We start from the raw sequence: 19,712 nt of genomic DNA on the forward strand, positions 1-19,712 counted from the left end.
AAAACACTTTAACAGTCATATTTGCGTTATATAGCACACACTTGTAAACAATGGTATTAGAGTGGTTTCTTACCGGATTGCCCGGCTGTGGTGGGTGTTGGATGGGTCCTTGTATTCTGGGGTTGTTCACGGCCACCACGGGCTGTGGAGGGACATTGGCGCTGGGTCGGCGCTGTGCCTGTTGCTGGCGCTGAGCAAGGATCTGCTGGTGCATGTGTTGGAGGCGGAGTTGTGCCAGGCTGATCTGGGATGGGAATTTGGACAGCTGATTGTTGGGTGCTGTGCCATGAGGGTTTTTACCATCTGCAGGAGCCGCCTGCTGCGCCGGATCCCCCTCTTCAATTACCAGGGAGCCTAAATGTATGTGCAAAAACCTTCATTAGGGGTTATTCTAATATAATCATGAAAAAGTATTTTACTGGCAAGTATGACAAACTTCTGATGTTTTTTTTTATAGTTTCACATTCTAGCAAGCTCCTAACAATGCACTGTCCTCGCACAAATGCTTAAACATGCTGCACAAAAACCGAAACGCAAACGCATGTATAGAAATGTTGCCACTGAGAAGGAGCATGCAAAAGCTCTGACTTGGTGATAAAGGCATTATCTGCATCTTCACTTAGGTTTAACCACTTCAAGAGCAGGCCTTTGACACTTGTTGTTTACAAGTTAAAAATCTATTTGTTAGAAATTACTTCAAAACACACTTTTTTAGCCATTGCAGCATTTTATGTCAAACCATTTGCACAGCAGTCTTTCAAAAAATAATATTTTTTTTAATACACTTTCATAGAAAAAAATAAACCAATGTTAGCCCACTTTTGTGGGATGTAAAAAGATGTCATGCCGACAAAAAAACTCCACAGGTGATGCTTTAAATTTTTTTTACCCGTTACCAGTTTAGAGTTACAGAGCACATACATACAGGTACATGATTTCACAGCAAGTGGTTAAGGGGCTCACATGATGCGGACAGGGATAACATTAAGGCCCATATGAGTGAGGGTTTCCTTGCAATATTGTGTGTCTATGCCCCTCCCACAATGGTAAGATTTACCCGCCGTAGTCTGCCTACAAAAAAAGGGTCTCTCACAGAAGAACACAAATGTCCATCATCCAGCAGACAGGACACACACCTCCATCATACTGTGCCTCCCCAGTCTAGGATGGAATGAGGCTTGGGGACAGTTACCTAGACTGAAGATATGCTGTGCCCAGGAATTTGCATCACACAAAAACTGGACACGATTAGTCACCGGAGCCACATCCCAATGGGCACGAAGCAAATGTTTGAGGCGAAACGTAATCTAAAATGGAGAAGAAAAACAAAATGTTTGGAGACAGTAACATAAATGTACACATTTACCGCTTTAAAGCGGTAGTTCACCCTCCTTCACCTCATTATTCCATTACTTTCGGCATCGTAGCGCGAGCTACGGTATGCCGGTCTTAAATTTTGAATCCCCGTACTCACTGTGCTATTGTTGATTGAAGAATCCGACTCCCGCGGGGAATGGGCGTGCCTATGGAGAGGGAGGATGATTGACGGCCGGCTCTGGCACGTCACGCTCCCCGAAGACAGCCGGAGTAGGTCTCGGCTATTCACAGCGCCTGCGCACAGGCTATGCGCAGGCGCCGTGAATAGCCAAGCCTATTTCGGCTATTTCCGGAGGAGCGTGACGTGCCAGGGCCGGCTGTCAATCACCTTCTCTCACCATAGGAACGCCCATTCCCCGGATTCTTCAATCAACGATAGCACAGTGAGTACGGGGATTAAAAATTTAGGACCGGCATACCGTAGCTCGCGCTACGATGCCGAAAGGAATGGTCTAATAAAAAAAAAAAAAATGTTTTTTTTTCCAACAGGGTGAACCCCCGCTTTAATATAAAAATTCATATTTTTTCATTATCCAGGAGCCCATTAGGCCTCATTCACACAGGCGGACTGTCCGCAGATCTCCGCTGAGCCGACGGATGACAAGCTCCTCTCTGCTCACTGAGCAGGGAGGGGCTTGTCGGGCACCGCTGTCTCCTATGGAGCGATCTGATGAAAACGGACAGCATGTCCGTTTTCATCAGATCTTACCCGATCCGCATGGACGGATGGGGACGTGCCCCCCTATATGTCTGTTTTTAGCGGATCGGATGTCAGCGGACATGTCTCCGCTGACATCCGACGCTCCATGACAGGCAGACCTGAACGGTCCGTAGTGTGAATGAGGCCTTAAAGATTTTAAAGTCAAACTAAAAATAATTTCAGGCCTTATACTTAAATTAACCCTTTCATGACCAAGTCCATTTCTGACATTTACCAATTTTTTTGTACAACGTGAAAGATATTACACCAAGCAAATGGATAAACATGTCACGCTTTAAAATTGTGCACACTCGTGGAATTGCGACAAACTATGGTACCTAAAAATCTCCATAGGCGACGCTTTAAAAAAATGTAATAATGGTTACCAGGTTAGAGTTACAGAGGAGGTCTTGTGCTAGAATTATTGCTCTCGCTCCATCGATCACGGCGATACCTCACATGTGTGATTTGAACACTGTTTACATATGTGGGCACAGGGACGCAATGGTTTTCTTTGCTGTGCAAACTCGCAGGGACGCTTTAAAAATTATGTTTCTCACATATATTTCATTTTTATTTTACAAAAATTGATCACTCTTATTTCCGTCACAAGGAATGTTAAAATCCCTTGTGGCAGCAATAGGTGGCGAGAGATACTCTTTATGGGAGGTCTAAAATACCCCAAATCCCTCCTTTGCACTTCAAAGTATTCAGATCGCCGAAAACGGCGATTCTGAATACTGTACATTTTTTTTTTTAAACCGGTGCCATTGGCAGCCGAGTAAACCGGAAGTGACATCGCTTTCTGGTTTACATACAGGAGACTGGAACAAAGCCACTTCATGCCATTGTGTGTCTACACACCGGAAAAGGCGGATCGTGTCTCGGTAAGAGCGGCAGAAAGTAGTGCATCGGTTGTTATCCCTGAAAAGCCGATCCCCCCCCCCCCTCTAAAAAAAAAAAAGGCTGCAGCATCCCGGTATAATCCCCTAAAGCCGAGGCCGCATATATGCATACGCTAGGTCGCGAAGGGGTTAATATACACTCACCAGCCACTTTATTAGATATACCTGTTCAATTGCTTGGTTACACAAAATTGTAAATCAGCCAATCACATGGCAGCAATTCAATGCATCTAGACGTGGGGAAGAAAGGGGATTTAAGGGACTTTGAACGTGGCATGGTTGTTGGTGCCAGATGGGCTGGTCTGAGCATTTCAAAAACTGCTGATCTTCTGGGATTTTCACACACACAACCATCTCTCGGGTTTAAAGAGAATGGTCCGAAAAAGAAAATATCCAGCGAGCAGTTGTGTGGAAGAAAATGCCTTGTTAATATCAGAGGAGAATGGGCAATACCATTTCTGATCGCACAACACATTGAAACCTTGAAGCAGATGGGTTACAGCAGCAGAAGACCACACAGGACCACTCCTGTCAACTAAAAATAGGAAACTGAAGCTACAATTTGCACAGGCTCACCAAAATTGGACAATAGAAGATTGGAGAAACATTGCTCATTCTGAGGAGTTCAGCTGCGATATTCAGATGTTAGGGTCACAATTTGGCATAAACATGAAAGCCTGGATCCATCCTGCCTTGTGTCAATTGTTCAGGGTGGTGGTGTTTTACAGAATTGCGCCCCTAAAACGTTTGCACAGCTATATATATTTATTAATACTTGAATGCTCACCAGCCTCTTGCTGTACAGTAATGCCGTGCTGCTTCCACTGGACACTGCCCACTTGGAGAAGTACACTACATGTTCCAGTTGTTTGGAGAAACCATCCACTTCGTGCTTTTGTTTTAGGAGCTTGGTGCAGCGATCCTTTGCCAGGGTCTGGAAGGAGAGTCAAACAGGACACAGTTTTCAATTTTGCAAATATTTCCCCATTAGTTTTCACTTTGATATATTTCTGAGGCAAGCCATCAGAATTTTTCAAACCTGAACTCAAGTCTTCTTCTTCAGTCTTACAGTTGTACAGATTGCTCTGCTGTATGGAAATTGCCTACTCTGATTTTACTGTGCTGCTCACAGTGTACATTAGAAGCTGCAGCAAGTCAAAAGAGCACACGTCATTACCTGGCTGGAAAACATTCATCTAGCCATTTCCTCCAAACCTGACCTGCTCATTAAATTCATTGGATTACAGTTCTTTCAGTCATGAAAGCTCTGCAACTCAAATAAACTGACACTACGTAGGCCAGTCTCCAGCATGTCTAGCAACAGCCACACATCCACCCATTAGGTAATTAGAGGTTTGCATATCTCCTCTCAAAAGCCAGTCCACTTCTTGCATCAGGGCTGTGGACTCATGAGAGAAGTACTAAGGCAGAGCGTTATGATGTTTTCAGGAAGCCATGTACAGCACCTTTCCACCTGGCATGATCTGCATGGAAAATCAGAGAGACCCAGTGATATCACCATGTCCAAAATAAAAAAAGGTGTATAACAAACTGAAAGGCATCATTTAAAAAATAAAATAAATTTGCATGTTGATGAGTGTAGGGGATTAGAGAAGGAAATATTTAATGCAAACATCAAGACCATTATAGATCAGGCTCTTTGTTCTACCCGCTCTCTAGATGTAAATCTAGATAGCAAGTGACAAATTGTACCAGTGCTTACGTGTATGAGCCTGCCAGTCAAAGTATGACAAACCCCATCCTCCCGTCCACTTCAATATTACACAAGGAGCATGTGAGCAGACAAAAAACTTTTACAGTTTATACAAAATGTCCTCCTTACTGGCAACAATTTATCCTCCTATATAAGCCCTCAGCTCAAGGGAAAACCATCCACAAATTACTGCACAAGCAGAAAAGGGCCCTCTATTTTAGCTCATCACATTTCTCCTGAGGATAGTTAGAAGTAGTGCAGGAGGAGAGACACCTGTGAGAGCAGGACCATTCTGAGTCCTTGGAGATCCAGGAGCGATAGCCGATTGCTAGGATACAGTTGTGTGCGTATTCATTGTAAAAAGATACAGTATCACCCTCAGTGTAACTAAGTGCATGAAGGTTTGAGGGTGGAAGAATAAGGAGACTAGCCATGCTCAATGCCAGTTTCTGGTATGATTTCTAGATTAAAATAAATTCATAGCAGAAAAACTAAATAAGTGCTACTATATATTGGAGGTAAAATGGTTTGCCACGATACTGAGTGTTTGGTGTTCGTTTAAGAAAAAGGCAAGAGGCTGATAATTTCAGATAATCTCTCATGTGTGCCAGTTTATGTAGTGGAGATCAGGAGTGGAGAACAAGTTCTCCACTTCTCATCACAGAACACAAGCCTTCGGCTGTTAACCCATTTTACAGGGATTGCCGATTTATGAAGGTTTTTTCAATGCACATTTTTGGTAAAAAATAAAATAAAAAAAGGGTTTACCTTGCGTTTGTGTGCATTCTAGAAACATGCTAAATGCTTAGGATTCCATTAATTGTTAATGGCACCCCAAAAGCAGCTAGCAGATGCATAGTTTGCTAAAACACCTGTTAAAATGGCCAAAATATGCATTAAAAGCACCACCAAAATGTGTTGCAAATCACATACAAATGCATATTAAAATAACATGCTCCAAAAAGCATGTAAAAATCGGCACCAAAATATGCATTAGAAAAAAAAAAAAAAAAAGTGACAAAATGAACGTACAATATATCAAAATGCACAATAAAGGCCAAAATACACATTTAAAGATTTCGCCAAAATGCGCAAAAATAAATTAAAAACACACACACACAGCCAGTTCTCATTTCATTACATGGCATTAGTTTTAAAAATAATGCTACACTGTAATCTCACAAGATCACAGGCAGGCCCCCTTTCCTTTTACTCAGATCTCAGAGGAAACACATCTCATCTGGTCTCTGAAAACAAATATTCTTCATAAACAGAGCATCAGGGGAAATTATTTTTCTCTTGAGAACTGAAATGAGGTAAATTACCTCCGTTTATTAAACGTACACCCTAATTTTGGAAGATATATTGTTGCCAGTGAAGTGGGCTGGGGGTGATTTTCTATACATTGTAATACTGTCATAAGTCTGTTCACTTACAGCGAGTTTTACAGAGCCATATTGAAAAATGACAGGAGGGTGTATGCCACACTGACAGGCAAGCTCATACAAGAGTCGATTCTATTTTAACAGAAGGGTGTGATCTATGGAGTGCTAGTTGTTTTTTCTACCAAGACAAAAAAAAAAAAAAAAAAAAAGGGGGGGGGGGGGTTAAACTTTAGTTTTAAAACAAAAACTTCAGTGTAACCAAAATATCTCCTGGGCATCTGAGCACCAAAATCTTTCCATCATAGCTCCAACATGATATAGGGGGCCCTTAGATTAACTAGCTCTATAATGACTGTCAGACAAAGCAAACCTAAGCTGGCTCATCCTGGACCCCTACACCCTGCTGTACACATTTATATCTCACTAGAAAACAGAGCCATTTACATTAGAGTCTGCACTAAAGGACTTACACTTTAACGCCCCTACTAAGAGCTATAGAAATGTATACAGTGCCTTGAAAAAGTATTCATAACCCTTGAAACTTACTGTAACGGGAGGGCCCGTGGGACCCAGAAGCTCTTACAAAGTATGAGCCAGGAAATAGACATATCTTGGATTGCTTGTAATCCATAATATATTTCAGGATATCTGTAGAAATAATTTACAGGCTGTTGATTCTGAACTCAACAGGTTAATTGAAAGAGTGACTCATTCAATGTGGGAACACAGACTGTTAGGTGTTAATGTCGTCTGTTGTGATGTAAATGAATCTAGTATGGCTTCTGAAGTATCTTCCATTGTGTGGTGCCAATTGACCCTGTATTGTGTGAAGGGCTATTGCAAGTAAATAGACAGTCTGAAGGTCAGACTTGCCAGCTGTAGTTAATTAGCTCATGTAAATGTCTACTAAAGGAATGTGTATTGTATAGCAGGTGTCTATCTCGAAAGGTCATATCTGAGTCACCTTGTCTGGGTAAATGATTAGCTCATGTAAATTAGATCAAGAGCTGGTGCCAGAAGGTCTACCAAAAAGATGTGCATTGGGCTTCTTGTGTCATGTTGTGGGTGGAGTTGAGTCATTGTTCATTTTTGGTTACTGACGGTATACAAGAGCCTAATTTTCTTATTAAAGAGTCTATTCGTTTTGAACCTCAGAGTGGCGTCTCGTTATTGGGGTTCGTTTGCCTGACTGGAGTGTCGATAGCCGTTTTGGGTTCGGGAATGGAATATCTTAAACAGCGTTAACCCCTGTCCCATTTGGGGTTCCGTTACACTTGCGTTTTTGATTGTAAACATAAAAAAACTTGGAAAATGTATTGGTACTTTATGTGATAGACCAGGGGTCTCCAAATTTTCTAAACAAAAGGGCCAGTTTACGGTCCTTCAGACTTTAGGGGGGCCAGACTAGCACCATTGGGAGTAAAAAAAAAAAATAAAAAAAAAAAATAAAAAAAATGTCCAGGTTCCCAGTGGGAGTTAATTATACCATATCTTTGGTGACAGTGGGAGGACTAGTGCCCCATCGTAGGTGTTAATGGAAAGAATTGATGGTGTCAGTTGGAGGAATAGTGCCTCATTGGTGTCAGCAACAAGAATGCCCCATTTAAATTGGATGGAATAATGCCCCAAGGGCCGCATTAAGGCAAGCAAAGGGCCACATCTGGCCCGGGGGCCGCGGTTTGGAGACCCCTGTGATAGACCAACACAAAGTGGCACATAATTGTAAAAGTGGAAGTGCTTTTCAATTATTTTTTTTTACAAAAACATGTGAAAAGTGTGGAGTGCATTTGTATTCAAGGAGTGACATATTTGCTCATTCTTTGCAAAATTGCTCAAGCTCTGTCAGATTGGGTGAAGAGTAATTTTAAAGTCTTGCCCACAGATTCTCAAATGGATTTAGGACTTTGACTGGGCCATTCTAACATGTGTAGCACCCTGGTGTTTAGGCAGGGTTGATAACAAATTTAGTATGCCAGGTAGTAATTGTCCTGGCCAACTGTTAAAAGATCCGATTCTTCTCCAATTCTAGAATTGCTGCACCTTTTCTCTTCTGTCACTAGGTGGCATTGTGACTGGTGACATTAGATAGACAAGGGCATAGCAAGGTCAGATTATGAATCGATGGGATGTCTCAGCCAATTGGCAGGGGTTTCTTTAGTCCATTGGCCTGCTGGGAGAGCCTATTGATTTGGGTGGAGTCAGGTGATCAGGGTTCTATGCCACCTGGACGGTTGTCTTATGTGCATCATGTCCCCCTGGGTTGATAGGTGTCCCTGGGATAGACTTCTGGCGTATCTGCTAGGCTGCCTGAGGCCTAACCAGGAGCAGGAGAAGCAGCGTAGGGTTGGGACTGCAGGATTGGAGTTCAACCGAGTTGCAAAGGTTCAGCTGGACGGGGAACCAGTCGCCACTAAGGGACCATCCACCTCTTTACCGAAGACTACTGTGAGTAAGCTCGAGCAAGTACCAGAGCAATCTTCTCACCAGCCAGGGACGGTGAAGTAGAAAAGCTTCAGCAAGTGCCAAGCAAGGGACACAGCGGGTTAGTGGGGGGGGTGACAATTGAGGAGTATACAGCAGGTTAGCTGTGGAAAAGCTCAGGAGATCCAGATCCCAGTCATCACCAGAAGTCTAGTGAGAAAATGGGAGCTCAGTAAGTGAAGACCTACAGTGGGACACTATTCTGTTTTACCAATAGTTGTTTACAACTACCTTTAGTAACTGTTACAAGTTCAGTTGCCACCATAGGAGACAGGGGGCCTACCTATACAGATGTGGCATCCGGATGGAGGCCTTTCCTTGTATAGCCGTCTACCTATAGTGTGAGTCTGCCAATTACTATTGCATCTATCTAAAGGTGTCCTGGCCCTAACCTGCTCTCCCACAGTTCCTGTTGAGATAGTAAATGTCTTGGTCGCATTCAAAAAGTGACTGGCGCCCATCATTTGATCTTGCATTACACCCACCATATGCCTGTTAACACACTCTGCAAGGAAGGATGTCAGCTCTCCCCAACTCTTGGTGTCACCATTAGGCCTCTAGAGGTCCGGGAGGTTGCTACACATGAATATGCTTTGATGTAAACCGTTCCATTGTAGCTCTGGCTGTATGTTTAGGGTCATTGTCCTGCTGGAAGGTGAACCTCTGCCCCAGTCTCAAGTCTTTAGCAGACTAACAAGTTTTCTTCTAAGTTTGTATTTGGCTTCATCCATCTTCCCATTCACTCTTAGCTTCTCCGCCCCAGCTGAAGAAAAGCATCCGCACACCATGATGCTGCCATCTCCTGCAGATTTACCATTGGCCTCTTGGCTGCTTCTCCGACTGCCCGACCTGTCAGTTTAGGTGGACAGCCAGGTCTTGCTAGGTTTGTAGTTGTGGCATACTTTTCAATCCATCATCCGAAAATCGAAAGAGTGTTCCATGGAATGTTCAAAGCTTGGGATATTTTTTTTTATTACCTAACCCTACTTTAAACTTCCCCACAACTTTATCCCTGACCTGTCTTGTGTGTTCCTTGGCCTTCATGATGCTGCTTGTTCACTACGGTTCTCCAACAAATCACTAAAGACTTACCAGAACAGCTGTATTTATAATGAGATTAAATTACCCTCCATTTACCAGTTAGTTCAGTTGACATATGAAGGCAATTGGTCCCACTAGACTTTATAGTTAGAGATATCAGAGTAAAAGGGTGCTTAATACAAATGCAGCCACAATTCTCACATATTTGATAAATGGTTAAACATTTATTTTCCTTCCACTTCACAATTATGTGTCACTTTGTGTTGGTCTATTGCATACAATCCCAATAAAATAAATTTTTGGTTGCAACATGACAAAATGTGGAAAATTTCAAGGGGTATGAATACTTTAAGGCAATGTGTGCTGTACATTGGGGGGGGGGGGAAGAAAAATTGAGCTATTTACACTTTAATAACCCACAAGTGACACAAACTCCGATATCTAGCACAACCGTGGTACTAAAATATCAGTAACTAGTCGGTTGATGTGACAATAAAAAAAAAAAAAAAATGTTACCTCCAACTGATTAAGCAGGGCCTTGCCTTTCTTATTGATTTCCACCATGAGGGTGAAGATGGCTACTTTGATGTCTTGCTCCACCTGTTTTTGGTTCTGATTAACTTCAAGAATTCTGTAAGGGGGGAAAAAAGTTAGTGAAACCGTTTGCTGCAAGTCAGTCAAGTTTAGAGTATATTCTAATTAGATGAATAGCTTTGTGTATACAGAGTCAAGAACATGGAGAAGAAAATTAATAGATCAGCTTTGGAAGACAGGGGGACTGCAATGCAGCTCCGAGTAATGGGATCACTTTGAGGATGCAATTTGCATACTAATCCTGCTGGCATTCATGTAAATTTAGCCCTAAATGTTTAGTGCACCTTAAAACAAATTGCAAAGTTTCACCTCTCCCAAAGCAGAGATAGCCTGTCATGGGTGTGCCTTTTGGGGGGTGGGGAGTGTCATGGCAGCAACAGCTTGAATGGATCACAGACACTCCACTATAAAATGCAGAGACAAATACACCGAGCAGTTAAGAATGGTATCAGCAGGAGCCCAAAAAATAAATAAAACATCAGCAGTACAGTGATCTTCTCAGTAGATAGCTTGGCAGAAAAAAGAAAACAGACTGCACTGGGTGGATGTGCTTCCATGCCTTGTGTGGTCAGTTTGAAATAGGGGTGGGGTAGGATCACCAGATATTTCCTACAATAAAAACCAATGCATAGAGAACAGGATACTTTTAAATACATTGTAAAACTTATAATTGTAAAATGTTGGGGGGTAACAAACCAAGAATGGTCTGAGCAACACACATCCCTTTCTTACCTACCAGACACAAACTATTCATAACTTCAGCTGTGATGGAGTTGCCCTCATAAAATAATTTACCCTAACATATGAGAGGATGTCAATTCGTTAGACACTAAACACACCCAATATTACCAAATCTAAAAGGATGATGTGAGATACCTGGGACAGAAGTTTTACTTTTGATTTTACTTTAAAATCAGATTTGTTAGAAACAGCAGATATGTCAAAGCTCCTTTCACCGAGTCTTGGCTCTGGTTTTAAGTCATGCTGAACATGGAGCATTGATGCCTTGCGTACTTACCGATTCTGAATTTGGTCTCCAGTAAATTTAATGTATTTGTTCTTTTCCATTAACTTTGAGATCAGAGTGTCAATGATCACCTTCTGGCTTTGAAAAGCTTCTTCAATAAACTGGTACCTGGAAGAGAAATTATTTTTTTTGCGATAAGATTTGGAGCAGGCGCAGACAAGATGTAGAGCAAAAGATAGCGGATGTAGCAGAATGCCACACATTGGAAACCCCACCTGGTCGTCGTCCCCCCCAATGCATCTCACCCTACAGACCAATAGTTGTAGAAAACAGATCTCCATGACAAATCCCATTTCTGGGGTGAAACGCTATAGTGGCAAGTAGGTCCCTGGTGGGGCTTCCAGTAATCCAATTTGGAACATTATGGAAATGTTGACTTTAGTAGGTGACCAACTTTGTGCACAGGGTTGCCAACCGTCAGTAAATTAACAGTTTGTAAAATCCGTAATTTTTGCATCTTCCCATAACGGAAATACAGACACACGTCCATAATGGACAGATGCAAAAATTCCGGATTTTACAAACTGTAAATTTACCGAAAGTTGGCAACCCCGTTTGTGCTGCCTGAAAAATGCTCTCCTTGGACACTAACAAATTGTGTAAGTGCCAATTGCTTGTCTGCCTTTTGTTCTTCCCTGTGAACCAGCTGCAACATTGGAACAGGTTAATGAGCTTTGGCCTTTCCCCCCCCAGCATTACAATAATATGTTTCAACTGGTGAAGTGTCCATACCTGTGCTCTTTGTGCTCTTGCAGCTGACAGTCCCGGCATGTCAATTTGTCGCAGGTTTCACAGTAAAGTTTCAGTTGCTCCTTTTTGTGGAACGGACAAAAAACTGGACGCTGGCTGTTGCCTCCAACTGCTAAGAAGAAATAAATCAGTATATCGAATGCATTAAGAAGGAGAGCTACCACCTTCCTACCTTAAATTAGTATTAAACAATTCAGTCCCTCCAGTAATTCCTTAAACATGCCACAAACAAACTTTTGAGCATGGCAATACACGGAGTTTTTTTCCCCCCTCTTTGTTCAAAAAGTAATGTGGATGCAGAGATCTCCCCTGCAACACTATTGCATTTGGACAGGGGGGAATCCCCTTCCCCCAGAATAGACAGATCAGCCACTGGCTGCATGTGCTGAGTAAATGGTGGTTTTCCAGCAGGGTAGAGAGTGGTAAACAGGAACCAGACAATTTTTTTCATGTATACCCAGCTTTTAGCGTCCTCTTGTGGTCATATGACTGCTACAACCGCTCTTTCTCAAGATTAAATAGTGGGGAAAAATTAAACCACAGCTACTCTACTGACAGGAGCCTACCGTTGAGGTCCTGCAGGACTAAGCAAGGGGGCTTGTCACAGGAGCACTACATATTACACACACCCGGATGATAGGAGGCCCTGATAATGAAAGTGCTCGGCAATCCAACAATTAAATCCCCCAGTTACAATAAAATGTTAACTAAACCAAAATACTGCAATATCCGTGTTAAAGCAGACCTTAAGTAATTTGTTCAACTTTCCATCTATTAAAAATGTGTTCTGCCCTCGTTTTAACTTTGGATAGTAAAAATAGGATTTTTGTACTCACCTTAAAAAACAAATCTCCGAGTTCATGGACGGACACAGCAGCCTTTGACCTTAGGGTATTATATCCTTCCTTACAGGAGAGATTAGGCAGAAAACAGCAGAGCTCCTCCCAGGGGGCGTGGTCCCCCGGGTATAATCCACTCTCTGCCTCAGCAGCTCCAGTTCGTAACAAGCAGTACAAACAAAGTAGGGGTGGGTGCTGTGTCCGTCCATGAACTCAGAAATGGATTTTACGGCGAGTACAAAAATCCTATTTTCTGTTCCGTTCATGGACGGACACAGCAGCCTTTGACCTTAGGGACGTCCCCAAGCAGTGTAAAAAAAATTCGAGGGGTGGGAAAACACCACAGCAAACCAAGCTACACCCCAAACAAAAAAACTGTTTCTCAACGGAGGAACTCCAACCTTAAACTGCCGCCTGTAACACCTTGCGGCCTAAGGAGGCATCCGAAGATGCACTCACATCCACCTTGTAAAATTTTGAGAAGGTGTGGATTGACGACTAGGTCGCTGCCTTACACACCTGTAACAGACGCTTGATGACGGAAAGCCCAAGAGGCACCGATCGCCCTGGTCGAATGCACCCGCCCCTTCAGGGCATAGGCCTGAAGCACAACCTGTCTGATCCACCTAGAAATGCTGGCCGACGAGACCGCCAGACCTTTAGGACCATTCACCCACACGAACAGTGAGTCCGACTTCCGGAAAGGAGCCGTAGCAGATAAGTACACACGTAGGGCCCGAACCCAATTCCAGGGAATGTAAAGTGGCCTCCTTCAGGTTTTTTAGGCCGAGGACATAAGGATGGTAACTCAATGTGAAAAGCTGAAACGACCTTTGGGAGAAAAGACGGCTGCGGCACCACCTTATCCTTATGGATGACCAAGTAGGGAGCCTTGCAGGACAAGGCCGCCAGTTCAGACACCCGTCTGACTGAGGTAATTGTCACAGAAGACGGTTTTTCTGGTGGCAGAGTCAACAAAGTGATCTTTCGAATGTCCTCAAAGGGAGCTTTTTTGAAGCACCGAGAGAACTAAATTCAGGTCCCATGGGGCAGTGGAGGACGCACAGGAGGGGCCACATGCCGGACCCCCTGCACAAACGTACGCACCAAGGAGTGCGTTGCCAAGGGTCGCTGAAAGTAAACAGCTAAAGCCGAAATCTGACTCTTAACTGTACTCAAGGCGAGAGCCTGATCCACTCCACGCTGTAAGAACAGCAGAATCTGGGACACCACGTATGTACGGGGGTGCCATCTCATCTCCTCACACAGAGATGTAGGCCTTTCACGTACGATGGTAAATCCTCCGTAAAGTAGACTTCCGTGCACGCAGTATGGTAGAGACCACCAAGCCTGACAGGCCCCGGTCCTTCAGCACCTGGCTCTCAACAGCCACGCCGTTAAAGCCAGTGACTGTAAAGCAGGGTGGAAGATCAGACCCTGCGACAGAAGATCTTCTCTCAGGGGTAAACGCCAAGGGGCGTCTGCCACCAGACGCACCAGGTCCGCGTACCAGGAGCGGCGCGGCCAATCTGGGGCGATCAGGATTGTTGGAATCCCCTCGGCTTCCACTCTGCGCAGCAGATGAGGAAGAAGCTTCAGAGGAGGGAAGGCGTAAATTAGGCGATAGTGACCCCAAGGTGCCACCAACGTGTCTGACGCCTCCGCCAACGGGTCCTTTGACCTGGCCACGAACCGTGACACCTTCCCAAACGCCCCCCCCCCCCCCAACAGGAGAGGCTGGCATCCGTTGTGACCACTGTCCAATGGCACGGCAGAAACGACTTCCCGTTCCGAAGCACCGGAGACGTCAGCCACCACACCAGGGAGGACTTGGCCAGTTGACTCATCTGAATCTGGTAATCCAGAGATGAAGGGAGCTTGTCCCAACGTGACAGAACTTCCTTCTGTAGCACCCGGGTGTGGAATTGGGCATACGGAACTGCCTCGAAAGAGGCCACCATCAGACCCAGAACCCTCATGCAGAATCGAAGAGATGACCACTTCTGGGTTGACAACTGCTGCACCGCAGATTGCAGTGTCTGAAGTTTCTCCGTTGGGAGAAAAACTCTCGCCTCCACGGAATCCAGGACTAGCCCCAGGTATTCCAGTCGCTGAGACGGTACCAACACTGACTTCTGGATATTCAGAAGCCAGCCGAACTCGGGAGAGTCTGACACGTGATAGACACGTCCTCTAACTGAGCTTGAGGAAGCTCTCAGGAGAAGGTCGTCCAGATATCCTGCGATCCCGCGCTGCCTTAGCAGGGCTAGGATTGGGGCGAGCACCTTGCTCGGCAGTGGAGCCGAGGCCAGGCCGAACGGGAGGGCCACAAATTGAAAGTGGTCCTCCCTGATCGCAAAGCGCAGAAATCTCTGGTGCTTTGTGCATATGGGAACATGTAGGTATGCGTCCATGATATCCAAGGACGCCATAAAGTCCCCCTGATGGAGTGCTGCCACTACCGAGCGAATCGACTCCATCCTGAATTTTTGCACTTTGACAAAACAATTGAGGGCCTTGAGGTCCAGGATTGGACGGACCCCTTCCTTCTTGGGGACTACAAACAGATTGGAATAAAACCCCTGAAACTGTTCCATCGAGGGAACCGGCACAATCACTCCCCTGAGCAGAAGATCCTGGACAGCGCCCGACAGATCCTTCCGGCGATCCGGAGGAAGCTGGAGGTTGGAAGGAAAAAAATCTGTTTGGTGGACAAGAGAGAAACTATCTTGTACCCCTCGCAAACCCAACGGTCGGAAAGAAGAGACCTCCACCGAGCCGCCGATTCGTAAAGCCGCCCCCCCCCCCGAGACACGGGCGGGGGCAGACCTTCATGCTGAAGCAGGTTTGTCCACAGGCTTGCGGTACCAGGTGCGCTTTTGCCCTGCAGCGGGGGTCTTAGCACCTCGAAAACTTTTTCCTGCCGCACTGGGCGGGCGAAAAAAAACACTTGGGGGGGTAGTAAGAGGGCCCTTGCTTACGGTGGGGCTCCTTGCCCTTCCCAGACTGTGGGAGCAGTGTGCTCTTACCGCCTGTGGCATCCTTTATGTCATCCAGGGACGCCCCAAAAAGCCGTTCACCCTTAAAGGGTAAATCCACCAAGGCCTTCTTTAAGGAGCAATACTTCAGCCACACAAGGCGACGTAGTACCACCGCGGAGGCCCTGGAGAGCAAAGGGAGCGTATCCAGGACCGACTCACACACAAACTTCAGACCCTGAACCAACTGTTCAGACCGGTCCACACAGGTCTCGGAAGCATTCTGCGCCTCCAGCTCCTGTAGCAAGAACTTTGCCCGTTCGGCAAGTGTCTGCGACACCAGAGTCCCGTACAAAACCGGTCTTACTGCCGAACCCACTACTGTGAACATGGAACGGGCCACAGCCTCCACTCTCCTATCTGCAGGGTCGTTAAAGGCAGGAGCCCCTTCCACAGGCAACGTGGTGGCTTTGCTCAATCTGGACACGGGAGGGTCCACTGACGGAGGAGAGACCCACTTTTTTAAAAAGTCCTCCTCAAAATGATAACGGGTCGCAAAGTATTTTGGAACAGCAAAAACTCTGCGGCGTATCCCATTCCTTGTACAACAATTTGTCCAAATATGGAACAAGGAAACACTTTTGCGGCGCAGGGTGGCTTGCGGAACCCAAAAGGGACAGGCACATCCGATGCCTCCGCCAATTCCTCAAGTTTGAGTATCCCGCACCGCAGAGATAAGAGCTCCAACAAATTCCTTATCATGCACTGACCCTGAAGCAGAGTCATTCTCACTGTCCGCATGGGCTAAGTCTGCATCATCTGACATGACAGAACTAGAGCCAGACGCAATAGCAGGGCCTGATTCTGTGTCAGACATCCCCAGAAGCCGGCTCAGGGAGGGGGCGCTTTTTACCCCCCTTCTGGCCACTTGTCGCTTCAATCCTGGTGAGAAACGCCTCAAGGACTGCCGTCATAGCCCCTACAGAGGCGGCAGTGGCATTAAGGGTTAACTCAGGCATTGCTGGGGTAGAAGCTTCTGGTCCAGGCTCCATGTTGCCCCACCGCTTATGCCTCCCTAGCACTGCAAGGCAGAAAAACCCACCAGTCACCTCCTGGCTACAAAACAGAAGGCAGGGGACCCCCAGGGAACTCGCCACCCCACCCAGTTGCAGTTGTGAGCTGAAGTGGTGAAAAGTGCTGGCTGCGCTGTCCCTCAGGAAGTAATTTGCGGGTTTTTGCTGCGCTATTTTCCAGGCGCTAGAGGCCAAGACTTTTCCCAAGATGGCCGCCGTCTGAGGTAAAAAACACCATGCGGGCTACAAGAAAATGGCCGCCGAGCTATGTAAACCGCGTCCGCGGCTAAATAGCAGCCATACGCGTTTTAAAAAAACACAGTGACACAGCAAAAAAACACGGCCAGCACATACAGAAACTCCCCAAAACGTAAAAAACAGCACACGGTCCCCGGTAGCGATAGAACCCCAGGAGGGCCCCCCCTTACAGCCGCCACCCAGCATGGGGAGGGAGAGGAAGGGAGAGAGGAAAGCAGGGCGGACCCTCATTCGACCTCCCCAGGAAAGCACCAGCCATACCACCTTGCCAGGGCAAGAGGCCTACTTACCCGTCCTGCTACCACTGGCTGGAGGCCTTCCGGACAGAACCAACATCCGCTAAACGGCATGGCTGTCGGCCAGACACACTGTGACAAGGCCATAGAGACTGGTCATATGTGTGTCCTGGAACATTTAGTTCCCCGGCCACCCCTGGAGCAACGGGGCATGTCGTGGACGACCCAGAGCTGAGGGCCGGCACACGCTCGATGGCCGAACGTGGGGGGGGGGACGACTACAAGAGTCAAGACCCAGCCTGTCACCCAGTCGGCAGTTGATAGTAGAATCTCAGGATTCAAAAATGCAGGAACAAAACAAAATAAAAGCGAAAAAAAAAGCGAAAAAAAAAAAGCGAAAAAAAAAAAAAGAGTACATGGACTCCAGAAGGCCATGTCTCTCCTGACGTTAGGCAGAAGAGTGGGTTATACCCGGGGGACCACGCCCCCTGGTAGGAGCTGTACTGAGGAAAGCGTTTTAACACTTAAAGTGCTGTTTTCTGCCTAATCTCTCCTTGAAGGAAGGATATAATACCCTAAGGTCAAAGGCTGCTGTGTCCCTTGGGGGGGGTTTCTGCAGCATATTCGGCAAGTACAGAATCACGGTATATATAAAAATATGCAAAGCAGTTGGAGGGAAGCTTCAGAATGGCAAAGATGTTTTTATTAAAAAAAATAATGTGTTCCTCTTTAAATACAATTCCAAAAAAGAGAAAGGTTGGGTATCACAGAACATAATGAAAAGTCACTCACCAGGTGGCACCTCCTCCTTCTGGCGCACAGTGTGGTCTTTGGTGAACTTTACCCTCTGATGGGCCTGGATGCAGTTCTTGCACAGCCATTCCACACACTCTACACAGAAGCCTTGCGCCTCCGCGTTGTCCTCGCAGCTTGTGCAAACTTGCTAAAGGGACAGAAAACATCCAGATTGTGATGGACTGAATATTGCAACAATTAACCACTTAAGGACCGCCTCCTGCACATATACGTCAGCAGAATGGCACGGCTGGGCACATGTACGTCCTGTACATGTACCCAACCGTGGGCGCGCTCCGGGACCCGATCGCCAATGGGGTCCCGCGATCGGTCCCCGGAGCTGAAGAACGGGGAGAGCCGCATGTAAACACGGCTTCCCCGTTCTTCACTGTGGCGGCTGCATCGATGACGTCACTCCTACAGCCACACTCCTACAGTTTTAAACACACACTAGGTGAAACATAACTCCTTCAGTGCCCCCTGCGGTTAACTCCCGAACTGCAACTGTCATTTCCACAGTAAACAATGCATTTTAAATGCATTTTTTGCTGTGAAAATGACAATGGTCCCAAAAATGTCAAAATTGTCGCAGTCACGAAAAAAAATTAAAAAAAACACGCTGATCGCCGCCATTAGTAGCAAAAAAATAAATAAAAATGCAATAAAAACTATCCCCTATTTAGTAAACGCTATAAATTTTGCGCAAACCAACCGATAAACGCTTATTGCGATTTTTACCAAAAATATGTAGAAGAATACGTATCGGCCTAAACTGAGGAATTTTTTTTTTTTTTTTTTTATATTTTTTTGGGGGATATTTATTATAGCAAAAAGTAAAAAATATTGCATTTTTTTCAAAATTGTCGCTCTTTTTGTTTATAGCGCAAAAAAAACAAAACGCAGAGGTGATCAAATACCACCATAGTCTAAACATTGTATCACATCAAAGGAATAAACTTCTGTATGTAAATTAGGTAACGTTTAACCATTTAAACACCAAACCTTTTTCTGACAGCTCTTTTCAAGTTAAAATCATTATTTTTTTTGCTAGAAAATTTACTTAGAACCCCCAAACATTATATTTTTTTTAGTAGAGACTCCCTAGAGAATAAAATGGCGGTTGTAGCAATATTTTATGTTGCACTGTATTTGCGCAACAGTCTTTTTGAATGCATTTTTTTGGGGGAAAAAACTAGCCAGTAAAGTTAGCCCTAAAAAAAAAAAAAGTGATCCTCAATTTTAAAGCGGTGGTTCCCCCTAAAACAAATTTCTAACAATACATTCGTAAGACCCGTTACACTGCGGGTAGGCTGGCTTTTTTTTTTTTTTTTTTTTAGTACATACCTCGATCTCGGCGTTTCGTCCCTTGGCGGTGGGCGTTCCTAGTTGATTGACGTTCCTTTGACGGGCGCATACTGCGCGTCACGACTTTCCGACAGAAGCCGAACGTCATTGCGCAGGCGCCGTATAGAGTCGGCTCTATACGGCGCCTGCGCAGCGACGTTCGGCTTCTTTCGGAAAGTCGTGACGTCACGTATGTGCCCGTCTGAGGAACGTCA

The 19,712-nt window shown here is 45.4% G+C and overlaps 1 protein-coding gene across 4 annotated transcripts in view; it reads right to left on the reverse strand.

The window, feature by feature from the left end:
• The window catches only part of TRIM24 (tripartite motif containing 24), a 137,333-nt gene that overhangs the window by 16,676 nt on the left and 100,945 nt on the right, over window positions 1–19,712 (reverse strand). For 3 of the 4 annotated variants that reach the window (XM_040345409.1, XM_040345408.1, XM_040345406.1), the window contains exons 3-9: window positions 18,151–18,301; window positions 11,957–12,086; window positions 11,216–11,332; window positions 10,120–10,234; window positions 3,770–3,916; window positions 1,193–1,307; window positions 74–354 (exon numbers count right to left, since the gene is read on the reverse strand). In XM_040345409.1, the coding sequence (XP_040201343.1) occupies window positions 74–354; window positions 1,193–1,307; window positions 3,770–3,916; window positions 10,120–10,234; window positions 11,216–11,332; window positions 11,957–12,086; window positions 18,151–18,301 (1,056 nt within the window). The remainder of the gene's footprint in view (window positions 1–73; window positions 355–1,192; window positions 1,308–3,769; window positions 3,917–10,119; window positions 10,235–11,215; window positions 11,333–11,956; window positions 12,087–18,150; window positions 18,302–19,712) is intronic. The other variant, XM_040345407.1, reaches the window with a different exon arrangement.

The sequence above is a fragment of the Rana temporaria genome, chromosome 3 (assembly GCF_905171775.1).
Source record: "Rana temporaria chromosome 3, aRanTem1.1, whole genome shotgun sequence".
NCBI lineage: Eukaryota > Metazoa > Chordata > Amphibia > Anura > Ranidae > Rana > Rana temporaria.